Source organism: Carcharodon carcharias, chromosome 23 (genome assembly GCF_017639515.1).
Source record: "Carcharodon carcharias isolate sCarCar2 chromosome 23, sCarCar2.pri, whole genome shotgun sequence".
Classification (NCBI taxonomy): domain Eukaryota; kingdom Metazoa; phylum Chordata; class Chondrichthyes; order Lamniformes; family Lamnidae; genus Carcharodon; species Carcharodon carcharias.
In genome coordinates this window covers 4,706,296-4,730,647 of record NC_054489.1, presented here as the reverse complement: position 1 = coordinate 4,730,647, position 24,352 = coordinate 4,706,296, and the positions used below count along the sequence as shown (strand labels likewise).

Sequence of the window (24,352 nt, the reverse complement as noted above, 5' to 3'; positions counted from 1 at the left end):
TAGTTGAAGGGTCAGTCACAAGGGGGCATAAGTTCAAGGTGAGGGGCAGGAGGTTTAGGGGGGATGTGAGGAAAAACAGTTTTACCCAGAGGGTGGTGACGGTCTGGAATGCACTGCCTGGGAGGGTGGTGGAGGCGGGTTGCCTCACATCCTTTAAAAAATACCTGGATGAGCACTTGGCACATCATAACATTCAAGGCTATGGGCCAAGTGCTGGTAAATGGGATTAGGTAGGTAGGTCAGGTGTTTCTCACGTGTCGGTGCAGACTCGATGGGCCGAAGGGCCTCTTCTGCACTGTGTGATTCTGTGACTGCCCATTGCCAGAGCAGATGTTAATTTACAATTTGGTTGGTCAACTAAGATCTTGTGAAGCGCCTAATCAATTAACGTGTGATTTCTTTCACAAATCCGAGCTGCAGTGTTCATCACGACAATGTTCATATTTTTGTACATGTCTCTAATTTTATTATTGGCAAATTCTGCCTGCTCCTCCATCCACATCCCTCCATTATCAGTTAGGAACTTAGCCAGTGCCCAGTCTGGTCCCTTTCCATTTTTCCATGATTTTATCCACAATCATTCTTTTGCCTTGACCATGTATTACCGTGGACAGACTGAATCTTGTTGCCATTTTCATAAAATGAAAATGTTTCTGTCCTTGTCCCACACCTTTAATGAAATAGTAGCTATGGATTTAAAATCTCGTGCTAATGGGAGGCTTACAATGAGCTGTTATGGTGTCCTCTGATACTTTATTCATATACCATATTTTTCATTATTTCTTCAATAAGCTTTGTGTACCCCTGCATCCTTTAGTAGGATTTTTTAACTGTGACAAAAGGAGTGAGCAAATTGTCAATGTAACTTTAAGACTATTTGCTTTTTGTTCCTCAAATTCTTATCCCCTGATGCTGTTAACACTTCTTTAACATTCTGATTAGAAATGCTAGGCTTTGTTAAAGGGATGCATTTCACCTGGGATCAGGAAAGCCAGGTAGCAAGAGCGCTGGGATTTGTCCAGATCTCAGGTTTCCCACTGGTGCAAGGTGCCATCGACTGCATTCATGTGATGCTCAGATCTCCAAGGCAACAAGCAGTTAACTATGTCAACTGCAACGGCTTCCATTCACTGAATGTTCAGCTGGTGGTGCAACCACCACAAACACACCCTGCAGACCTGCATATGATTCCCAGGGAATGTCCACAATTCTACATTCTCAGTTGGCGCAGATCCCTGACATCTTCCTGGGTCCACAGAGGCTGCAGGAATTGTTCCTCAGGGACAAGGGCTACCCGCAGAGGATGTGTCTGATGATGCCTGTGCAGTGGCCTCAGCCTGCAGCAGAGAGAAGGTACAATGAGGCTCATGCTACAACTCGCACCTTGGTAGAGCAAACCATCGGAATATTGAAAATGAGGCTCCAGTGCCTGGACCAGTCTGGTGGGGCCCTGCAATATAGTCCACAGTGGGTGTCATGCATTGTCATCGTCTATTACACCCTTTACAACCTGGTGCTGCAACAGGGAGAGCGGCTGGCTGACACGGAAGTGGAGGAGCTGCACGTCTCCTCTGATGAGGAGGACGTTGACAGGGATAAGGGCAAGGAGGTCCTCAAAGGCGAGAATGACAGGGACGAGGCCATTGCACTGGCCAGATGAGGCCACCACACTTAGAAGGCCCTCATAGCTGCTAGACTCGTGGAGGATGATAATGACATGCAGTGAGGAGACACCATAGATCCTCACATTGCATCTGTGAATGTTGGACTCCTGTCTGGCTGATTGCAGTGCACATACTCTCTGTGGTATGGCTCCTGTCATGGAGACGCAGTGGATGCCTATAGCCCCTACATTCCAGGAGGATGATGATGACATGCAGTGGAGACACTCCATAAATCCTCACATGGCTAATGTGAATGTCTGACTCCTATCTGTCTGATGGCAGCTCGCTTGTGTTCCGTGAACAGGGTCACATGATGGAGATGCAGCAGGGAAACCTTAACATCTCCTGATCCTATGGCACCCTCCAGGACTACGCTAATGAGATTGGGGGGGGCCAGCCACACCCCAGAAAGTGCTGAGAGCGAGAGAGAGAAAGGTGGAACTCTGTGCTGCCAGCCCAGGACATTCTGGCAGCAATGATAAGCCCCATCGAGATGCAGGCGTGACTGATGTGTCCAGTGACAGTGAATGTGCGCCATCAGTGTGCTGGGAAGGTTGCACAAAGCACAGGGAAGAGGCCCTGGACTGAGACACCTGCCTTTATCTTGTGCAGGACCAAGGTTTCACATCTGCGTGACACTGCTCATCATAACACGGAGCCATAGGCAGGGAGACATTCTTGGGAATTTATTAACAAAGTGAACATTATGTATTAGTGATTAACACCTGTGGCCAGGCTGTTCAATTACATCTTTTTAACCTTCCTAACCCTGCTGCTATGTCTTGGTGCTCGCCCCACATCCACAGCGGAGATGAAGGCAGCCTGCTGAGTGTTACACCCTGTCTGTGATGACCTTGACAGATGTCCTCTGGAAGGCTGGGACCTAGAGGGCTCTGGCCTGCTTTCAGGGGCCTGTTCTGTGGCACCTTCCACAGCCTGTGGAGCTGGGTTTGCTGGAGTCACAGGAAGAGGGGATTCAGATGGGCTGGACACTGCATGAATCACCTGGGTGGATGGTGCCGGAGGGTGCACCTGCTGATCCTCCTACCTATGGGTGCCCGAGGGCCCGTGGCTGACTCCTTGCGGAGAAGGGAAAGCTGGAGTGAGATTGAGCTGCCCTGCAGGCCTCTTGTGCTGATACTGTTGGAGGCCAACTCTGGCATCAGCAGAGTTCAGCCCGTGCAGCCTTGGTCCAGGACCAATGTCCTGGACCAAGGTCTCCATGGCTGCCGCCATCCTGCCAATGTTGACCTTGGTGCACTGGCACATTGGCACTATCACCTCAGACTGAAGATGGACGGACTTCTCCATCATGTCTGATGTTCCCAAGCTTGCCTTCACAACTCCAGCAACTTTAAAAAAATTTATTCGTTTATGGGATGTGAGTTTGATTCCATATTTTTATTGAATTCAAATTTCACCATCTGCCATGGTAGGATTTGAGCCCAGGTCCCCAGAGCATTATCCCGGGTTTCTGGAATACCAGCCCAATGACAATACCATTATATCACCTCCTCCCCCTATAACTGAGTCCAGAGGCTCATCATCTGACTCGGACTCAGCAAATTTCTGGCCTCCAGCAGTCCCCCAAGTGCCGGAAACCTGGGAAGTCTCTGCTGCCACCTGCTGTGGATCAGACAGTGTGATGTGCTCATCAGATTGTGATCCTGAGGCTACTGTAAAGCTAGGTCTCACCAAGGTGTGTGTCTCTGCTCTGGTGGAGGGTGTGGGTGAGCGCTGTGATGGATCTTGGCAGATTACTCTTCTGAGGTCTTCGGGACTTGAGTCAAGGACCTGGGTTGTGGACTCCCTTGGCTTTTTCCCAGATGTACCTGTGAAAGCAAGGGCAGATAATTAGTGCATGGCAGGGGCCTATGAAACATGATACATCACTCACAGCATGGTTGCCTGATGGATGTTGCACTGCTGGATCCTCACATGGTAGAGCAGCGCCGGCCTCACCGACAGCACAGGACTGGTCCAGATCCTCGCTGGCCAGCTGGATGGCTCTGTTTTCAAAGTCCGTGAGGACCTTGATTTCAGGCATTCCTCCACCTGTCTGCGACCTCCCCCTGTTGTGTGCCAGCTTGTCCTGCATGAATACAGATGGAGAGAATGTAAGCAGGAGGCCTTCCCAGCCAGATGACAGTGTGTGAGTTGAGAGTGATGAGAAGAGTGACTTACCCTGGCAGAACAGAATGGATCATTCATCCTCTTTTGGCACTGGTTGGCAGTCCACTTTTGCAAGGTGTTGGCACTGACCACTGCTTCCATGCTGGATATGTCACCTTACTTGCTGGCCTTCACCCAGAGTGGGGGTAGAGGACAGGTAGGGGGGCCTCCACAGTGTCCAAAAGGTGTTCAAGGGACGCATCACTGAATCAGGGGAGGCTGCAGTCTTCTTGCCTTTAGGGGCCATGTCTTCTGTGCAGCGACCCTGGCTGGCGGCACTGAGACTGTGCGCGTGGCTGCACTTTAAAGATGGTGCCCAGCGTGAGCAAGTGGCGAGGTGATGGTATGGCTGGGGGGGGGCGGGGGGGCGGGGGGGGTGGGGGGGGGGGGGGGTGGGGGTGGCGGGATCAGAAAATGGCAGGAATGAGGTGGTATTGAGACGCAATGGCGTGAAAATCTACCAATGCAGCCAACGAGTTAGATGTTCTTTCTCCCGCCCATTACCATACGATTCCAACCAGAGTTAATGTTTCAAATCCGTATGACTCTACTTCAGAGCTAAAGAGAAGTAGAAATGTGATGGATTTTATCCTGTTTAAGAGGGGCTGGAGCAGGTAGAGCAAAATGGAAGATCAGGGATAGGTGGGAGCTCAGCAGGGATTGACAAAGATGTCATGGACACAAGACAAAGGGAGTATTAATGGTAGTGGGTTTGGGTTATAGGATAAGGTTTGGGGGGTAGGGTGTGGAGTTTGCCTTATAGGGCAGGGTTTGGGTGGGTAGGGGGTAGTGTTTGGGGTGTAGGGTGTGGTTTTAGGTTACAGGGTAGTGTGGGGGTTATGAGGCAGGGTGTGGATTTGGGTTTTGGGGTAAGGTTTGAGTTATGGGCTGAGAGGTAGGGTTTAGAGTGGGAAAGGTTTGGGTTAGAATCATAGAGTTATACAGCACAGAAACAGGCCCTTCGGCCCATCGTGTCCGTGCCAGCCATCAAGCACCTATCTATTCTAATCCCACTTTCCAGCACTTGGCCCATAGTCCTGTATGCTCTGGTGTTTCAAGTGCTCATCTAAATACTTCTTAAATGTTGTGAGGGTTCCTGCCTCTACCACCTCCTCAGGCCGTGTGTTCCAGATTCCAACCACCCTCTGGGTGAAAAAACCCATCCTCAAATCCCCTCTAAACATTCTGCCCCTAACCTTAAATCGACGCCCCCTGGTTATTGACACCTCTGCTAAGGGGAAAAGTTTCTTCCTATCTACCCTATCTATGCTCCTCATAATTGTGTAAACCTCTATCAGGATCCCCCCTCAGCTTTCTCTGCTCTAAGGAAAATAACCCTAAGCCTATCCAGTCTCTCTTCACAACTGAAATGCTCCAGCCCAGGCAACATTCTCCTCTGCGCCCTCTCCAGTGCAATCACATCCTTCCTATAGTGAGGCGATCAGAACTGCACACAGTACTCCACAGAATCACAGAATCATACAGTGCAGAAGAGGCCCTTCGGCCCATCGAGTCTGCACCAACTCATGAGAAACACCTGACCTACCTACCTAATCCCATTTACCAGCACTTGGCCCATAGCCTTGAATGTTATGATGTGCCAAGTGCTCATCCAGGTACTTTTTAATGGATGTGAGGCAACCTGCCTCCACCACCCTCCCAGGCAGCGCATTCCAGACTGTCACCACCCTCTGGGTAAAAAAGTTTTTCCTCACATCCCCCCTAAACCTCCTGCCCCTCACCTTGAACTTATGTCCCCTTGTGACTGACCCTTCAACTAAGGGGAACAGCTACTCCCTATCCACCCTGTCCATGCCCCTCATAATCTTGTACACTTCGATCAGGTCGCCCCTCAGTCTTCTCTGCTCCAATGAAAACAACCTAAGTCTATCCAACCTGTCTTTATAACTTAAATGTTTCATCCCAGGCAACATCCTGGTGAATCTCCTCTGCATCCCCTCCAGTGCAATCACATCCTTCCTATAATGTGGTGACCAGAACTGCACACAGTACTCCAGCTGTGGCCTAACTAGCATTTTGTACAGCTCAAACATAACCTCCCTGCTCTTATATTCTATGCCTCGGCTAATAAAGGCAAGTATCCCATATGCCTTCTTAACTACCTTATCTAACTATGCTGCTGCCTTCAGGGATCTATGGACATGAATACCAAGGTCCCTCTGTTCGTCTGTACTTCCTGAGGTCCTACCATTCATTGTGTATTCCCTTGCCGTGTTAGTCCTCCCAAAATGCATCACCTCACACTTCTCAGGATTAAATTCCATTTGCCACTGCTCTGCCCATCTTACCCACCCATCTATATTGTCTTGTAATCTAAGGCTTTCTTCCTCACTATTTATGACACCACCAATTTTTGTGTCATCTGCGAATTTACTGATCATATCTCCTATATTCACATCTAAATCATTCATGTACACAACAAACAGCAAGGGTCCCAGCATCGATCCCTGTGGTACACCACTCATCACAGGCTTCCAATCACAAAAACAACCTTCGACCATCACCCTCTGTCTCCTGCCAATAAGCCAATTTTGGATCTAATTTGCCAAATTGCCCTGGAACCCATGAGCTCTGACCTTCTTAACCCGTCTCCTATGCGGGACTTTGTCAAAAGCCTTACTGAAGTTCATGTGGACTACGTCAACTGCACTACCCTCATCTACACAACTAGTCACCTCCTCGAAAAATTCAATCAAATTTGTTAGACTTGATCTCTACCTGACAAAGCCATGCTGACTATCCGTGATTAATCCCTGCCTCTCCAAGTGGAGGTTAATCCTGTCCTTCAGAACTTTTCCAATAATTTCCCTACCACTGATGTTAGACTCACTGGCCAGTAATTATCTGGTTTATCCCTACTACCCTTCTTGAAATTGGTACCACGTTTGCTCTGACACCTCTCCTGTGGCCAGAGAGGATTTGAAAATTAGTGCCAGAGCCCATGAAATCTCCTCCCTTGCCTCACATAGCAACCTGGGATACATCTCCTCTGGGCCTGGGGATTTACCGCTAAAACCATTAATATCTCCTTCCCTTTCAATGTTAATTTGTTCAAATATATCACAATCACCTCCCTGATTTCTACACCTACATCGTCATTCTCCATAGTCAACACAGATGGAAAGTAATCATTCAAAACCTCACCTACGCCCTCTGGCTGCATGCAGATTGTCACTTCGGTCACTAATGGGCCCTACTTCTTCCCTGGTTATTCTCCTGCCCATAATATATTTATAAAATGCCTTGGGATTTTCCTTTAATCTGCCCGCCAGTGTTTTTTCATGCCCCCTTTTCATTCTCCTAATTACTTCTTTAAGTACCCCCCCATACTTTCTATACTCCTCTAGGGCCTCTGTTGTTTTCAGCCTTCTGTATCTGCCATAAGCCTCCTTTTTCTTCCTTATCCAATCCTCTATATCCCTTGACATCCAGGGTTCCCTGGACCAGTTCTGTCGAAGGGTCATGAGGACTCGAAACGTCAACTCTTTTCTTCTCCGCCGATGCTGCCAGACCTGCTGAGTTTTTCCAGGTAATTCTGTTTTTGTTTCCCTGGACTTGTTGATCCTACCCTTCACCTTTATGGGAACATGTTAGCCCTGAACTCTCACTATTTCCTTTTTGAATTACTCCCACCAGTCAGATGTAGACTTTTCTACAAGTAGCTGCTCCCAGTCCACTTTGGCCAGATCCTGTCTTATCATATGGAAATTGGATCTTTACTTCCGGGTCCATCTTTGTCCTTTTCCATGACTACCTTAAATCTTACAGAGTTATGGTCATTATCCTCGAAGTGCTCCCCCACTGACACTTCTAACACTTGCTTGGCTTCGTTCCCCAAGATTAGGTCCAGTATTGGCCCTTCTCTTGTAGGTTCTAAGTGCTGGCTCAAAACGTTCTCCTGGATCCACTTTAAAAGTGATTATAGGATAGAGTTTGGGATTGTGGGTCTGGAGTTTGGGTTACTGGTGGGCTTTGGGTTATGGGGTACGGTGTAAGGTTTTGTTTGGATTATGGGGTAAATTTTGGGGAGGTGTGGGCTATGGGGTAGGATTTGGCGGGTTTGGATTATGGGGTAGGGATTGGGTTATGGGGTAGGGTTTGTGATGGGGGTAGGATTTGGGTTGGGGGTAGGATTTGGGGGGTTTGGGTTAGGGGGTACGATTTGGGGGGGTGTTGGGTTATGGAGAAAGGGTTTGGGTTATGGGGTAGGGTTTGAGTTATGGGGAAGGATTTGAGATATGGGGTAGGATTTGGGTTATGGGTTAGGGTTTGTGTTGGGGGTAGGATTTAGGTTAGGGGGTAGAATTTAGGGGGCTTGGGTTAGGGGAGAGGATTTGGGGGGGTGTTGGGTTATGGGGAAAGGGTTTGAGTTATGGGGCAGGGTTTGGGTTATGGGGTAGGATTTAGGGGGTGTAGGTATGGGGTTTGGGTTATGGGGTAGGGTTTAGGGGGTGTAGGTATGGGGTTTGGGTTATGGGGTAGGGTTTAGGGGGTGTAGGTATGGGGTTTGGGTTATGGGGTAGGGTTTAGGGGGTGTAGGTATGGGGTTTGGGTTATGGGGTAGGGTTTAGGGGGTGTAGGTATGGGGTTTGGGTTATGGGGTAGGGTTTAGGGGGTGTAGGTATGGGGTTTGGGTTATGGGGTAGGGTTTAGGGGGTGTAGGTATGGGGTTTGGGTTATGGGGTAGGGTTTAGGGGGTATAGGTATGGGGTTTGGGTTATGGGGTAGGGTTTAGGGGGTGTAGGTATGGGGTTTGGGTTATGGGGTAGGGTTTAGGGGGTGTAGGTATGGGGTTTGAGTTATGGGGCAGGGTTTGGGTTATGGGGTAGGGTTTAGGGGGTGTAGGTATGGGGTTTGGGTTATGGGGTAGGGTTTAGGGGGTGTAGGTATGGGGTTTGGGTTATGGGGTAGGGTTTAGGGGGTATAGGTATGGGGTTTGGGTTATGGGGTAGGGTTTAGGGGGTGTAGGTATGGGGTTTGGGTTATGGGGTAGGGTTTAGGGGGTGTAGGTATGGGGTTTGGGTTATGGGGTAGGGTTTAGGGGGTGTAGGTATGGGGTTTGGGTTATGGGGTAGGGTTTAGGGGGTGTAGGTATGGGGTTTGGGTTATGGGGTAGGGTTTAGGGGGTGTAGGTATGGGGTTTGGGTTATGGGGTAGGGTTTAGGGGGTGTAGGTATGGGGTTTGGGTTATGGGGTAGGGTTTAGGGGGTGTAGGTATGGGGTTTGAGTTATGGGGTAGGGTTTAGTTGGGTTATAGAGTAAAGTTTGATGGTTGTAGGTTGGGGGAGTGGGGTTTGCTTTGGGTTTGTGGGGTCAGTGTTGCCCCCGGTGGAGGTGGTGTTGTTGCTCTGTCGGGCGGCGCGGGCCAGGGGGGGGTGGGGGCGGGGCGGGGCGGGGGGGGCGGGCCAGAGGACGAGGCGGGGGCGGGTCAGGGGGCGGGCCCGGGGTCGGGGCGGGTCAGGGGGCGGGGCGGGGCTGGCCCTCCCCAATGATTGGACTGGAAATGGCTTTGGCAGCAACCGCTCCCCCGGAACCAGTGCCGGAAGGTCACCCCCGGGCACGACAGCTGATGAGCGACTCTCCCGGAGCCGCCCCCTCTCCAGCAAAGTCCCGCTGATCGGAGCCGGAGCGGGAGCCGGAGCGGGAGCCGGAGCCGGAGCGGGAGCGGGGACAAGATGGTGAGCGGAACAAACAGCCCAGGAGCAAAAATAATCACTCGGGTCAAACTAGAAAACTTCCCCCGGGGCCGGGGGCCGGGGGCCGGGGGCCGGGGGCCGGGGGCCGGGGGAGGGGGAGGGGGAGGGGGAGAGGGAGAGGGAGAGCCCCCCCCCCCCCCCCCCCCCCAGCGGGGAACGACCCCGGCCCGGGGTGGGGGCGGCGCCCGCAGCCGCTCCCTATCTCCCCCCCCCCCCCCGGGTACCGGGATCAGCCACCACGTGGCCTTTTCGGCCAAAGTTTAATTTCAGGTTTGCCTGCGATGCCCTTCCTGGTCAAATAGCCCATTTACTAGGTTCCAGCCGCGGGCAGCACAACCCACTCGGAATCTGAATATTGCCGGTTCATAATCCCATTGACACTGGCGTTGTGCACTGGCAGGAGCTGCTCATTCAGGAAAACCCGTGACCCTACCTGCCCTAACAGGTGGAGTTGACATTTGTTGGGTGTTTTTGCTGCATCCCAGTGTGGCTGATCATCGCAAGTTTGCAATATTTGCAATGCAAATGTATGTATCAAGTTGCCACCCCCCCTATCATCTTAACAAAGGGTATTCATTTTTTATACTCTGTTTAATTCCATTCCATTAACCATTCACAGCCCTGAGTGTTGTTAGCTGAATGCTGTGCCAGTCCTATGTGATGATGCTAGACTAGCAGACCCAGTCTCAGGATCAGGAGCAATCATTTAGGACTGAGATGAGGAGAAATTTCTTCACTCAAAAAGGTTTGTAAATCTGAAGCAGTCCATGACCAAGTGCAGCAAGACCTGGACAGTGTCCATGCTTGGGTTGACAAGCGGAAAGAAACATTCACCCCACACAAGCGTCAGGCAATGACCATCTCCAACAAGAGAGAGTCGTAACCGTCGTCCCTTGATGTTCAATGTCATTATCATCACTGAATCCCCCAATATCAGCATCCTGGGGATTACCATTGACCAGAAACTGAACTAGACTAGCCATTTAAAAACTGTGGCTACAAGAGCAGGTCAGAGGCTAGGAATCCTGTGATAAGTAACTCAGCTCCTGACTTCCCAAAGCCTGTCCACTGTCTTCAAGGTACAAGTCAGGAGTGTGATGGAATACTCTCCACTTGGCTGCTTGAGTGCAGTTCCCACAACACTCAATATGCTTGACATCGTCCAGGACAAAGCAGCCCACTTGACTGGCACACCATCCACAAACATTCACTCCCTCCATCACCGATGCACAGTAACAGCAGCGTGTACCATCTACAAGATGCACTGCAGGAATTCACCAAGGCTCCTTAGACAGCACCTTCCAAACCCACAACTACTATCATCTAGAAGGACAAGGGCAGCAGATGGTTGGGGACACCACCACCTGGAAGTTCCCCTCCAAGTCACTCACCATCCTGACTTAGAAATATATCGCTGTTCCTTCACTGTCGCTGGGTCAAAATCCTGGAACTCCCTCCCTAACAGCACTGTGGGTGTACCTACACCACAGGGACTGCAGTGGTTCAAGAAGGCAGCTCACCACCAAGGGCACTTAGGGATTGGCAATAAATGCTGCTCCAGCCAGCAAAGCCCACATCCCGTGAATTAATAAAAAAAAACTCCAGAGGGTTGTAGATGCAGAATTGCTGAGATTGAAAGATTTTTGGATTCTAAGGGTGGGCTATGGGGAGCAGGTGGGAAAGTTGAGGCTGAAGATCAACCATGATAATATTGAATGGATAAACAGGCTGAAGGGGCTGAATGGCCAACTCCTATTCCTTATGTTTTTAAATTCATAAATGAGTCAGTTCAATGGGCAGGATTCACTGATGTATATCTGTGGTGTTTCTTACTCCCTACTATGCTGGAAAAGGAGGCCATTTGGCCCATTGTGTCTGTGCTGATTCCCTGCAAGAGCAGCTCACCTATTCACTCTCACCCGCCTTTTCCCTGTAGCCTTGCAAATTTTTCTCTGCAGATGATTATCCAATTCTCTTTTGAAGGCCTTGGTTGAATCCATCTCCATCAGACTCACAGGCAGAGCATTCCTGATCCAGACCAGACACTGCGTAAAAAGTTTTTTCCTCATGTCATTGTTGCTTCTTTTTGACAATTTGCTGTATGAATTTGCGATCACATCATATTAACATTTTTTTATTCATTCATGGAATGTAGGAGTCGTTGGCTAGCCAGCATGTATTGTGTCACGAAAGCATAATTCTAATAATATTATTGTGATTTATTGTAAGAGTAGGTTAATGGTGGGGTTTGGATAGTTTGTGTGTGGGGGAGGTGGGTTGGGGCGCAGGTGGGGGTAACAGCCAGTGGGGGTTTGGGGGAGAAGGAATTGGTAACCAAAGGAGAGCGGAAATTGTTGAACTCTTGTTCAGTTGCCGGAATGGTTAGGGTCAAAAACCTGCATATTTGGGATGTGGTGTCGTGCCGAAGTCTTTCAGTTGGGGGGAGGGTGTGCATGAACAGGGCCACAAGCTTTCTCAGCAGCAGTGTGGTGTTGCGAGTGGAAGTCTCTGTGCTGGATCGATATAATGCTGATTGAGAGGATGTTTGACTTTTGACGTTTGGTGCGGGTGAACTTAGGCAAATATCTGCCTGGGGGAGGGGGATATTGAGCACTAGGCCATTGCTCAGCTCAAGGGTCAAAGATTTACTGGCATTGGGGGTGGCGGTGATGTTCGGGGCTGGTGACTATAGTTTCTCTTTTCTGGATTAGGGGCCTATTGCTTAACACAGGCCCAGTTCCGAAAAATAAAGGAAATGCTTATTTCACCAGACATATTGGCACACCATGACCTGCAAATGCCCACAATGGTTGCTGGGGATGCATCAGAAATTGGATGTGAAAGAGTACTCTTTCATCTCCAGAATCATGGAACATGCAGACAAATATGTTTTGCATCTCTGTCATTGACTGAAACGGAACAAAGATGTGCCTTAACCGAAAAAGAGGCATTAGCAGCCATATGGGGCCTGTGGGAAGTTCCCTGATTACATCTTAGGCCTGCAGTTTACCATCAAGACTGACCACAAGCCATCGGTCACCTTATTAAATACCAAATAACTAGCAAAGATGCCACCAAGACTCCAGAAATTTCAGCTGAGACTCATGAGATTTGATACGGTTACAATCCCCAGCTGAGATCACCACTGAACAAGCCTGATCCCATGGGCGGAACCCAGCTTGAGAGATCTTAACTTCTGTCTGTTTGTTTAGATATGTGGAGAGTGGCTACTGAACAGAGTTACCAAAGTCAGCTGATGAACTTTTAACAAATAAAAACATTTAGTCAACAAGAAAAGATGAACTATATTACAACACTCCTTCACCCACAACTATACATTTACAGATTTGTAAGGATAACACAAGTTACAAAAGCTATCTTATACTTCAATGTTCACAGTAAATACACAATCCATGTAAACCACTAGGCACCCTGTGGTCAGACATACCACACTCTGAAATCAAGCGACAGATGCAATGGATCTCTTCTCAACTTCCCCCCCAGACGCTTGTCACACTGTGAGCCAACCTGTCTCACTGCACTCCCGTCTTTCACATGAAGGTTGCCAATCTCCAAGATCTCACCTTGGAATCTTCTCCTAAACCGATACTTTTTCTCCGACGTCTTCCGCAAGGGTTCTCCTCCAGCATTCAAGCTGTCTTCCACGCATTCTCTCTCTCACCAACTCAGCCATCAACTGCTTCCATTGCTTCAAGTGCCCATAACAAAGATTTACAGACTTTCAGTTGTCTCTTTGGACCTTTTTGCCTCATGCAAGCTGTTCTCACTTTAAATCTGCTTTCTGCAGCTTTTGTCTCTTCAAATCTGAAGCTTGGAGCCTTTCTCTCTCTGTCCCTCACTCTTAACTTCACTTAACAGGACCTTTTCCAGGTTCCTGTCCTTCCTTTGATTAGAAAGTCTTCTTGGACTCTCTTCTTCCACTCCCCTGGATTTTGGGGTTTTTCTTTAGTTGGGACTGGCTATCTGTCCCTTCCAGGTGGCTTCTATTTGGCAGCTGTCTTCAAACCAGCTGAACTCCAACAGCTTCCAAAACAAACTGCTGTTCCTTTTCTTCTTTCTGTGTGAGGGACCTGCCTATCTGGCCTGCTGTTGCTAGGCAACAGTCCAATTCTTCTACCCTTGTGTGTTTAACTTAGCTGCAACAGTCATAAAAACCTTATTAGAAATGCAAACACCCTTTTAAAGTGAAACTAAAACTCCATTTGAACTTTAACAGACAGATACAGAAATACAAATCAAGCTTAAACTTTAAAGCTAAAACTCATCCCCAACACCTACAAATACCAATATAACTTACTTAAACTGTCTCTATTTCCTAACAATACCACAACTGAATATGTCCAAAACAAACAGCAACAGATGCATTCTCACATTTCTATTGAGAAGCTTGAACAGGAGGATATAAATCTTAGAGGATGGAGAGTCTTATACCTTTATTGACTACAAGATGCCTACCAGCAACAACAGAGGCTGAATGAAATCTTGACTAGCACAAAAAGCAGAGGAAGAATATGCTAAAATTAGAGAATACTGTAAAAGTAGATGGCCAGAATAGGTTCCAAACAATCTTATCCTGAAACAATGCGTTGAGCAACAAAGAGCTCTGTGTCATGAATGACTTGCCAAGTTATGGTGAGTCCTCCGATTTGAGATCCTGCAGAGACTACACCAAAGACACCTAGGCATTACAGAGTGTCATGCTAGTGCGCAACATTCAGTTTGGTGGCTAGTTATCTCAGTCGCTGGAGGAAATGATTTCAATCTGCATTGCCTATGCAATCCAGCGTCAGGAGCAAAAAGAATCGCTGACAGTATCAACATTCCCATCCAGACCCTGGGGACGTCTCAGAATGGATCTTTGAACTTTGAGGGAGAAGATATTCCTCATAGTTGTTGACTATTCTGCAGATGGATTGAGGCTAAATGTCTTCGAGGCCCCACCTCAGAATCAGATCTAGTCATTTCAGACAATGGTTCAGTTTGTGAATGAAGGGTTCAAGAAATTTACAGAAAACTATGGATTTGTCCAGACAACTAGTTCACCCAGGTACCCACAAGCAAATGGAGAGGCTGAGAGAGGAGTAAGAACAGCAAAAGCTTTGTTGAAGAAAAATTATGACATCAAGCACTGTTGAGATACCATTCCATACCACTTCAGAATGGATTGGCTCTATCAGAACCTCATAGGAGGATGACAACAATGGCCTCAACTTCCTGTTCTCCCACATACACTCATGCCATGTTGAAAAACAACTGATGTAGACAGAGTAAAGGAGAAGGAGGATGAGTATCATGCAAATCAAACCAGAAACTACAATCATCACAAAGTGCATGATTTACCAAAACTCCAACTAGATGAATCAGTTTGGATTAGAAACCAGAATCGAGAAGGCCAAATTCTGGAAAAGACACACAGTCCAAGGTTGTATCTTTTATAGACTGAGCGTGGAATAGTGAGAAAAAATAGAAGTGCACTTATATCTACAAGAAGACCATGAATTGAATGGACTAACTGCCCATATAAATCAGGAAGACAACCTGAACAGAGAACCAATAGTCTCTGATGATTCACATACTACTCTATTTGAATCATATACAACCTCTGAGGGAGCTGAGAACATGGTGGAATAGATGCTCATCTCTGAACCTGGAATGAAGACAGAGACTTTGGGGGAGATGTAGGATAAAGGGTTAATGTTAAATATGTAAATAAATAAATACATCATCAGTGACATAAGACAACAGAGTATGGAGAGAGAGAGTTCTATGTAGAGCCTACATAATGTTCAATAAAATAAAGTTTACTTGCTTCCAGGGATATGAGCCCAGATCATGAACAATACCCACCCCCCGCCACCTTTCCGACGCTCCCCAAAGACCCACGATAATATTAATGTCATGTGCTCCCAATGCCACCTACAATCCTAAATCTATTAGAATCTAGACAGCACTCAGTGTTTAATATAATACAGTAGTAAACTTTGTGTCCTTGAGTTCATCCCTCCCCCCCACCCCCACCCCTGAGGAGATGCTGGGTCTGTCTTTATTCAGTGTGTTTGACTTAATATTCTCTGGGTAACTGGCTTCTTTTTCCCACAGATACCAGAATTAGAAAAAAGCACAGTCCGTATCAGGGAACCAGATCGTGTCAAAGAAATCATCTCCTCCCTCCGTGATGGGGGAGCATCCAAACTTCAGGTTGATTTATAATGACGGACAGTTCTTTGTTACCCCAGCTGCATTTCAGTGATTCAAAAATCCTTAGTGTTTTAAAAATGAATTCAGTTTTGGAATGTAAGCATTGCTGCCAAGGCCAGCATTTATTGCCTGTTCCTAGTTACCTTGAAATGGTGGTGGTGACCCTTCATAAACTGCTGATTACTGTGTCCTTAATAGTTACCTCAATAGTTGGGGGTGCACTGTGGACAGCCTCTTGTTACCCTGAGTGATAAGTTTATGATGAACAGCAGTTAGGGAACCTACAAAGCCAATACTAAGACAGCGTTCAGCTTAGGCTGATAAGTGGCAGGTGACATTTGCACCATACAAATACCAGGCAGTGACAATTTCCATTAAGAAAAGTCTCAACAATCTCTTCCCCCCCCCCCCCCCCCCCCCCACACAAACAAAATTAGTGAAGCTCGACACGATCCAGGACAGAGCAGTTCTGTCTCCCATTCTGATGAAAGGTCACAGACATGAAACATCAACTGTTTCTTTCTCCACAGATGCTGCCTGACCTGTTGAGTATTTCTAGCATTTTCTGTTTTTATTTTAGAGCCTTTCACTCGATTGGTATCCCAGCCACCAGACTCAGTGTTCACTCCCTTCACCATTGGTTGCAGTGTGTACTGCAGCAACCTGCCAGGGCTTTTCAGCAGAACTTCCCAAAATGGTGACTTCTAACAACTAACAGGACAAGGTCAACTCGTTTGTGAGAACACCATCACCTCCAAGTCACACACCACCCTGACTTGGGACTTGTATTGATCGTTCAATCATCTTCACTGGGTCATAATCCTGGAGTTCCCTATCTAACAGGGTTGTGGGGCTTACCGTCACCACACATACTGCAGTGGTTCAAGAAGACTGCTCATCACCACCTCAAGGGAAACTAGGATGGCCAATAAATGCTGACCTTGCTAATGACACTCACATCCTGAGAATAAAATGGAAATAAGACATGACCCAGATCTTATTCATGTAGGGTCCAATGTGAATAATACTCATTGTCCAGAAGGTACCATTGTTTGTCCTGACCTTTGGGGTAATAAAGAGAATAATGTTTGTTATGAGTTAAACACAAGTCACATTATGTAGATCATTCATTGATGAATGAAAGGCTACAAGGATCAACTTAATGGATTTCTCCATGGGGAGCAGGCATGGGCTCGATGGGCCAAATGGCCTCCTTCTGTGCCATATATAACTATGACTATATCTCTGTATCCATCAAGTGGGGAGTGTTTGTCAGGGCTTGTCGAACGTCTTCTCTGTATAAAAGGCAGAAGCTGAACTCTTGTGTGGGGTCAGATTCATTCTGCAAGGTCCCAGATCTGTGTTTTTCGGTGTTTTAGGGAGCATTGGAGTGTGAGGCACTGGTGTAATCAGCTCCACTGATGGGCCACTTTTTCTGTTGCAGGTCATTACGGATTTCGATATGACTTTAACCCGATTCGCCAACAATGGCAAAAGAAGTCCAACCTGTCACAGTGAGTACTGTGTGCTCCTACTGTAGGGGTCATTTGAGTAGGGGCCGTGGGACGAAAGGTCACCTTGCAACAGATAGATGAGCCCCTAGAGTGGAGGAGGTGTTTGACGCGGACAGTGTAGAGGGAGCTTTTCTCTGTATCTAACCCTGTGCTGTACCTGTCCTGGGAGTGTTTGACGCGGACAGTGTAGAGGGAGCTTTTCTCTGTATCTAACCCTGTGCTGTACCTGTCCTGGGAGTGTTTGATGGGGACAGTGTAGAGGGAGCTTTTCTCTGTATCTAACCCTGTGCTGTACCTGTCCTGGGAGTGTTTGATGGGGACAGTGTAGAGGGAGCTTTACTCTGTATCTATCCCTGTGCTGTAGCTGCCCTGGGAGTGTGTGATGGGGACAGTGTAGAAGGTGCTTTACTCCTTATCTATCCCTGTGCTGTACCTGTCCTGGGAGTGTTTGGTGGGGACAGTGTAGAGGGAGCTTTAGTCTGTATCTAACCCCATGCTGTACCTGTCCTGGATGTATTTGATGGGGGGAATTGTGTAGAGGGAGCTTTACTCTGTATCTAACCCTGTGCTGTACCTTGCCTGGAAGTGTTTAATTCTAACACCAAGCAAAAAGGACAAGCTTCAGTTCCGGACATTGATATCACCTCTGAGCACCTAATTTTCCAGAAAATTTAAAGGAAACTGCACAAAGAATTGTGCAAATGAACTGAATTGTTTAATGTGCAGTAGAAGCTATTCGATCTGTAATAATACTGTTTATGTATTTTGGATTTTTGCAGATATTATTCATGACAGCAAGCTAGTTAGTGAGGAATGCAGGATAAAGGTAACTGGTGTCTCTGTTACTCACAATAAGGGGGTTGTATTGGAAGTATTAATCCAAGCTGTTCTTTTGGTTGAAGTTGTTTGTTTTCAAGGCAGTACTGACTTCAAAGTAGCTTCCAGCTGCATCTTTTTATTCTGTTTAGATGGGATAATCAATGCCTATCACCTGTTTAACTAACAATTGTCTTTAACAAGGTGATTGCCAGGCAGTGTGATTATTTATACGTTGACAGTCTCCACTTTACAGATATAAATAGACCACAGCTTTCTCCACAATTTGGAATTACAAAGGAGTTTCTCAGAGGAGGGAATTGCTACAATAATATTAACATGATACATGATGAATCCATCTTTCCACATGGTACATTGCCCAGAGCTCATGGACAGGCTTGTGGGTCCAGTATATCCCACCTAACTGTTGTCATTTTAATTCCAATTCCCTGCCTTCTCTCCATATCTTACTTCCCAAGCAAACATCATTCTGCCTTTTAAATATCCCAGTTTATTGTGGAACCACCTGAATTTCTGAATTTCACATCTCTTGGTGTGAAATTATTTTTCTAGGGTTCACCATTAACTGGTCCATGGCACTGGATTCCTCTTCCTGGGGAAGAATTGTTCCTTTTTCTCTGTCAACTCCTCTTCATATTTCAAACACTCGGATGAGGTCAACCTTAAACCTCCCAGGTGTGGAACCTAAGTTTACCCACTCTCACTCTCAGGCATGAGGTGGGAGGAGCATGTGTATGAACAGCTTAAATCGCAGAGTCTAACATGAGACCCTTTCCCCCTCCACCACCCACCTTCCCCCGGGGATCTGTGGAGGTGACAGCAGTAATTAAACAGGAGCAACTCCACATTATCACAATAACAGTTTTCCCCCTCTCATTACAGCTGAAGGACCTTCTTAACACTTACTATCCCATTGAGATCGACCCCTCTCGCAGCATCGAAGAGAAGCTCCCCCTGATGATTGAGTGGTGAGCCATGATCCTCAGACTTTCCTTCTACTCTTATTCTCTCTAATGCCATCCCCACACCATCCAACCACACAGCAGAATGGTCTTGGGTTCTACTCCTGCCTGATTGGGGCAGGATGCATCAGCTACCCTCGGTGGTGAGAACAGCATGGAGGAATGGTTGAGGTGGAAATCTCTGGTTCCCAAACCCCATCACTGGGGGTTTTCCTCACCTCATGCCTGGGCCTGTTGTGGAATCATTGATAGAGATTGATTGCTGTGATTGGTCAACAACTCCATTATCACTGGATCATGTGACTGCGAATGGTAGAAACCAAATTAGATGGACCCTGGTCCTTTTTAAATTTAGCAATTACTCCAGTTACTATTCTCAGGGCAAATGTGGGGTGCAGGAGCAGGAGATGTTGCATTTGGCCTCAGCACCCTGGGTTAGGAAGATTTTAAAACAGAATTGCTGTTGCTGATAGCTCCCCAATGACCTGGGACCCCACCTGCTCTGTGGAACTCAATACCATCTGAACAGCTGCATTGACTGAGCTCTGGGGGAGGAGGGGGAATTATTTCTGGTCTTTCCCCCATTCCCTCCTTCTAGGTTGATGTGTTGCACAGTTGCTAGTTTGGATTCTGTAGAGCAGGAGTTTAAATAAATCTGCAGAAAATCTTGCGATTTTCTTTTTATTTAATCATTCGTATTAACACAATTTAGATAAGGAACATTGATGTAGTTATAAGTCAGGATGGTGTGTGGCTTGGAGGGGAATTTGTAGGTGGTGGTGTTCCCATGTGTCTGCTGTCCTTGTCCTTCTAAGCGATAGAGGTCACGATTTGGAAGGTACTATCAAAGGTGCCTTGTAGATGGTATACACAGCTGCCACTGTATCGGCGGTGGAGGAGTGAACGTTGAGGGTAGTCGATCAGTTGGATGGTGGCAAGCCTCTCGAGTGTTGTTGCAAGTGTCGGGTAATTGGAAATGGTAAAATTCTGGTCCTGGACTGACCCCGGGATCTCTGTTCTCTCGGCAGGTGGACAAAAGTCCATGAGCTCCTTGTAGGGCAGAGGATCCAAAAGAGCAAGCTGGCCGAAATTGTGAAGGAATCAGAAGCTCAGCTGAGGTAGGAGTGATCCATTGTGTGTCATGTATTTTAGCTCCCAGCTGGGACTCAGTTGGTAGCACTCTCGCCTCTGAGTCAGAAGATCATCAACCCAGAGAGTTGAACAGAGTATTGAGACTGACAGAGTGCAGGACTGAGGGAGTGCTGCATTGTCAGAGCTGCTGTCTTTTGGGCTAGACAATAAACTGAGATCCTGTCTGTTCCCTGGGGTGAATGTAGAAGATCCCATGGTGCTATTTTGAGGAAGAACAAGAAAGTTCTCCCTGGTGTCCTGGCCAATATTTATCCCTCAAGCAACATCAGCAAATCACATGATCTGAGCCTTATCACATTGCTGTTTGGGAGCTTGCTGTGCGCAGATTGGCTGCCATGCTCCCTACATTATAACAGTGACTACACTTCAAAAGGCACTTCATTGCTAATAAAGTGCTTTGGGACATCTGGAGTCTGTGAAAGGCACTGTATAAATGCAAGTCAGTTAGTTTTCTGTTTTCCGTAAGCATGACCCAGACCTCCCTGTCACTTGCCATTTCAACACTCCACCCTGCTCTCATGCCCACATGTCCGTCCTTGGCCTGCTGCATTGTTCCAGTGAAGCTCAACGCAAACTGGAGGAACAGCATCTCATCTTCCGACTAGGCACTTTACAGCCTTCCGGACCGAATACTGAGTTCAACAATTTTAGATCATGAACTCTCTCCTCCATCCCCACCCCCTTTTCGAATTTCCCCCTCCTTTTTGTTTTTTCCAATAATTTATTTAGATTTTTCCCACCTATTTCCATTATTTTTAAATGTATTTCCATCCATTGTTTTATCTCTACCTTTTAGCCTTTTTCGATTCCGTCACCCCACCCCCACTAGAGCTATCTGTACCTTACTCGTCCTGCTTTCTACCCTTAATTAGCACATTCCTTTAGATAATATCCACCACCTTCAACACCTCTTTGTCCTTTTGTCTATGACATCTTTTGGTTATCTCCACCTATCACTGGCCCTCTATCCAGCTCTACTTGTCCCACCCCCTTAAAATCAGCTTATATTTCACCCCTTTTCTATTTTTCCTTAGTTCTGTTGAAGAGTCATATGGATTCGAAATGTTAGCTGTATTCCTCTCCGCAGATGCTGCCAGACATGCTGAGTTTTTCCAGCTATTTTTGTTTCAGTTTTCTTCCTCCTTGCATTTCATTCAGCTGTCATAATCCATTTGTTAACGTAGCTCTCCATTTAGCAAGCAGCCGTCCTGTGTGATGTGTCATTTTCTCTCCCAGGGATGGATACAGAGTTTTATTTGATAAACTTCACAAATGCAATGTTCCTGTCTTCATATTCTCGGCTGGTGTTGGCGACATTTTGGAGGAAATAATCCGACAAGTTGGCATCTATCACCAAAATGTCACGGTGGTGTCAAATTTCATGGACTTCGATGAGAATGTGAGTGAGTGACTGAGGTTTGGGAATGTGACTTCCTGTGTTAGGGCGGGGCATTTACCTGTGGGCGGGGCAGGGCAGGGGAGGGGAGGCGGCTCCGTGAGCTATTTCTGGGGCTGGTTTGAGCCGGGCATTTAGGAGTCGCTCTCACTGACTGTGGGCAATGGAGTTGTTGAGTTGTCAGTGTCTGCAATCGGAACATGGAAGGATCAGGACTTATTTCCACAGCAAGTGAGGTGGAAAAATTAACGATTGGGGAAAAGACTGTACAATTACTGACACTGGGTGAGGGGCACTTAAAAAATCCTTGTAGGTGGAACCCCAGTGTTAAGTTTAATAGTCAGAGTAAGAAACTTAAAACCAGAGAGAGGGCTGGTGTTTATCTTTTTCTTTTTGGTGATGGTTTCTGTGAACTAAACATTGGATGGTTGTTCTATTGGTTTCTGTGTAAAAAAAAAACTCAACATGTAGCGAAACTGCTCCCCAGGCCGAAGGAAATGGCAGAAAACTCAACATCCCATTGATTGGATCCGTTGATTGTGGGATCTTGCTGTGTACATATTGACTGCCATGTTTTGTACTTTACAACAGTGACTGCACTTCAAAAATACTGCGTTGGCTGTGAAATGCTCAGGAGTGTCCTGAGATTGTGAAAGATGCTATATAAATGCAAGTCTTAGTGTCAAACACAAGTGCCAGCACAGTTTTAGATCTGGGATGTTGTTTCAAGTTTATTGTGTGTTTGTGTTTTTTCCCCATTCAGGGGGTTCTGAAAGGATTTAAAGGTGAAATTATCCACATTTATAACAAGCGGGAAGGTGCCCTGCGGAACACTGAACACTTCCAGCAGCTGATGGGGCACAGTAACATTGTTCTCCTGGGAGACTCACTGGGAGATCTCAGCATGGCTGATGGAGTGCAGAATCAGGAGAACATCCTGAAGATTGGGTTTCTGAATGACAAGGTGAGGAGAGATCTGTGAGAGAGAGCAGTGCACTTTCCTGGCTTTCCCCTTGTCAGGGGGATTCGGTCAAAGTTATTTGCCATCCCAGAATCACAAGTGGTTAACACTGACACCAGATTAGGAACTGGAGGAAGTCATTCAGCTCCTGGAGCCTGTTGCAACATTCAGTATCATTGTTAATCTGTCTCTTAACCCTGTCTACAAAGTACGTCCTTTTTTACCCTCAGCTTGCAAAAAATCATTCTCAGATTTAAAATTATGAATTGAGCTAGCACTGATTGTTCCTCTTAAATGAGAGCGAGCTCCTCACATCACCTACCCTTTGCAACAAGTGTTTCCGAATTTCCCTCCTGAATAGCCTGCCCATTTTAAGGTTATGTGCCCTTGTTCTAGACTTCTCAATCAGCAAAAAAAATGTTTCTCTCTCTTTTACCTCTTAAATGTTGGGGTACAGCTACATCCCTGGGTGCTGAATCTTGCCATTTCTCATGTGCCCAGATAGGACATCTGTTTGACTTGGGTAGGCATCTGTCAACATCCAATCCTGTTCTCACCCCTAAATCAAGTGCTCACTCTGTGTGGGTCAAAAGGTGGAACGTGGGTTGATTTTCAACTGAACCTCCAGGGTCACTGAATCCAGGTCAAGGCTTGGTCAAGGTCATGACCTTGGCAGCAATTGGCTAATTCAGTACAGAGCTGGTTTTCATTGCCTGCGAGGCTCAGTACCAATATCAGGACACTTACCTGCTGAAGACAATTCATTGTAGATTTTCGTGTAAAACCCACATCTTTCCATTCTGTGCACTTCCCATATCCAGTATCTTTGTTTCTCCTGCAGGTCGATCAGCTGTTAGACAAATACCTGGCCTCGTATGACATTGTTCTCCTGAGTGACGAAACCTTGGATGTAGTCAATGGAATCTTGCAGCACATTCTCAATCCTGGTCAATAGTTAAATTGTTCTCAGGACAATTACTAATTCTGCAAACATCAATGTTGGCTCAAGCTTGGAGCGATAGCTGGAGATTTAATTAATGTGATTTGTGATGCACAAGGCACTCTTTACTAAGCAGGGTTAGAACAACTAGATTCACCCTGTTGATCGTACAGCATTTTAAAACGCGTGGAGACTCTACAGAGAATAGTGTCAAAATTAGCCTAAGAAAATCTACTTTCTTAATATTCTGTTATTTTGTATCGATAACTTGTGTTCTTAAAAACATTAATTTGACTGAAGAAGCATCATGTCTGGCAGAGGAAAAGGTGGAGCGAAGCTGCACCGCAAAGTGCTTCGTGATAACATCCAGGGCATCACTGAACCAGCCATCCATCACCTGGCTCGCTGTGGCAGTGAAAAGCGGATCTCGGGCCTGATCTCCAAGGAGACCCGTGGGGTGCTGAAGGTTTTCCCGGAGAATGTGATCAGGGATGCGGTCACCTACAGTGAGCACGCCAAGCGTAAGACGGTCATGGATGTGGTGTACGCTCTGAAACGCCAGGACCCCTCTCTCTCTCTATGGTTTTGGTGGCTGAACAAATTGACTCAATTCTAACAAAACCCACAATTGAAGGGCTTTTACCTTGCAGCCCCCTTCACCCTCCTGCTGGTCTCTCATTTCACAGTACTGATTTTAAATAAAAATTTTGCACTATAAGTGTTTAGTTGGTGTGATTAAATGTGGCTGGGTGATAAATGCCAGTGACAGGTGTTCTGTTCTTAATAAAACAATATAAATCAGACAAAATGAGAAAAAT

General features: G+C 46.9%; 1 protein-coding gene and 1 pseudogene across 1 annotated transcript; both read left to right on the top strand.

The window, feature by feature from the left end:
* Positions 1 to 9,349: 9,349 nt before the first annotated feature.
* LOC121294015 (cytosolic 5'-nucleotidase 3-like) lies at positions 9,350 to 24,252 on the top strand. Its single transcript, XM_041217499.1, has 10 exons — positions 9,350 to 9,475; positions 9,506 to 9,535; positions 15,674 to 15,772; positions 17,217 to 17,286; positions 18,066 to 18,112; positions 19,006 to 19,091; positions 20,114 to 20,203; positions 21,474 to 21,636; positions 22,397 to 22,597; positions 23,436 to 24,252. Exons 2-10 carry the CDS (start codon positions 9,533 to 9,535, stop codon positions 23,547 to 23,549), a joined length of 873 nt encoding a protein of 290 aa, XP_041073433.1. The 5' UTR covers positions 9,350 to 9,475; positions 9,506 to 9,532; the 3' UTR covers positions 23,550 to 24,252.
* On the top strand, positions 23,842 to 24,252 carry LOC121294016 (annotated as a pseudogene).
* Positions 24,253 to 24,352: the final 100 nt, after the last annotated feature.

Bases quoted from the DNA above. Each gene is read 5' to 3' on its own strand.
- LOC121294015 (XM_041217499.1), top strand. The intron at 19,092-20,113 runs GTGAGCCATGAT...TTCTCTCGGCAG, and splicing joins CTCCCCCTGATGATTGAGTG to GTGGACAAAAGTCCATGAGC. The intron at 20,204-21,473 runs GTAGGAGTGATC...TTTCTCTCCCAG, and splicing joins GAATCAGAAGCTCAGCTGAG to GGATGGATACAGAGTTTTAT.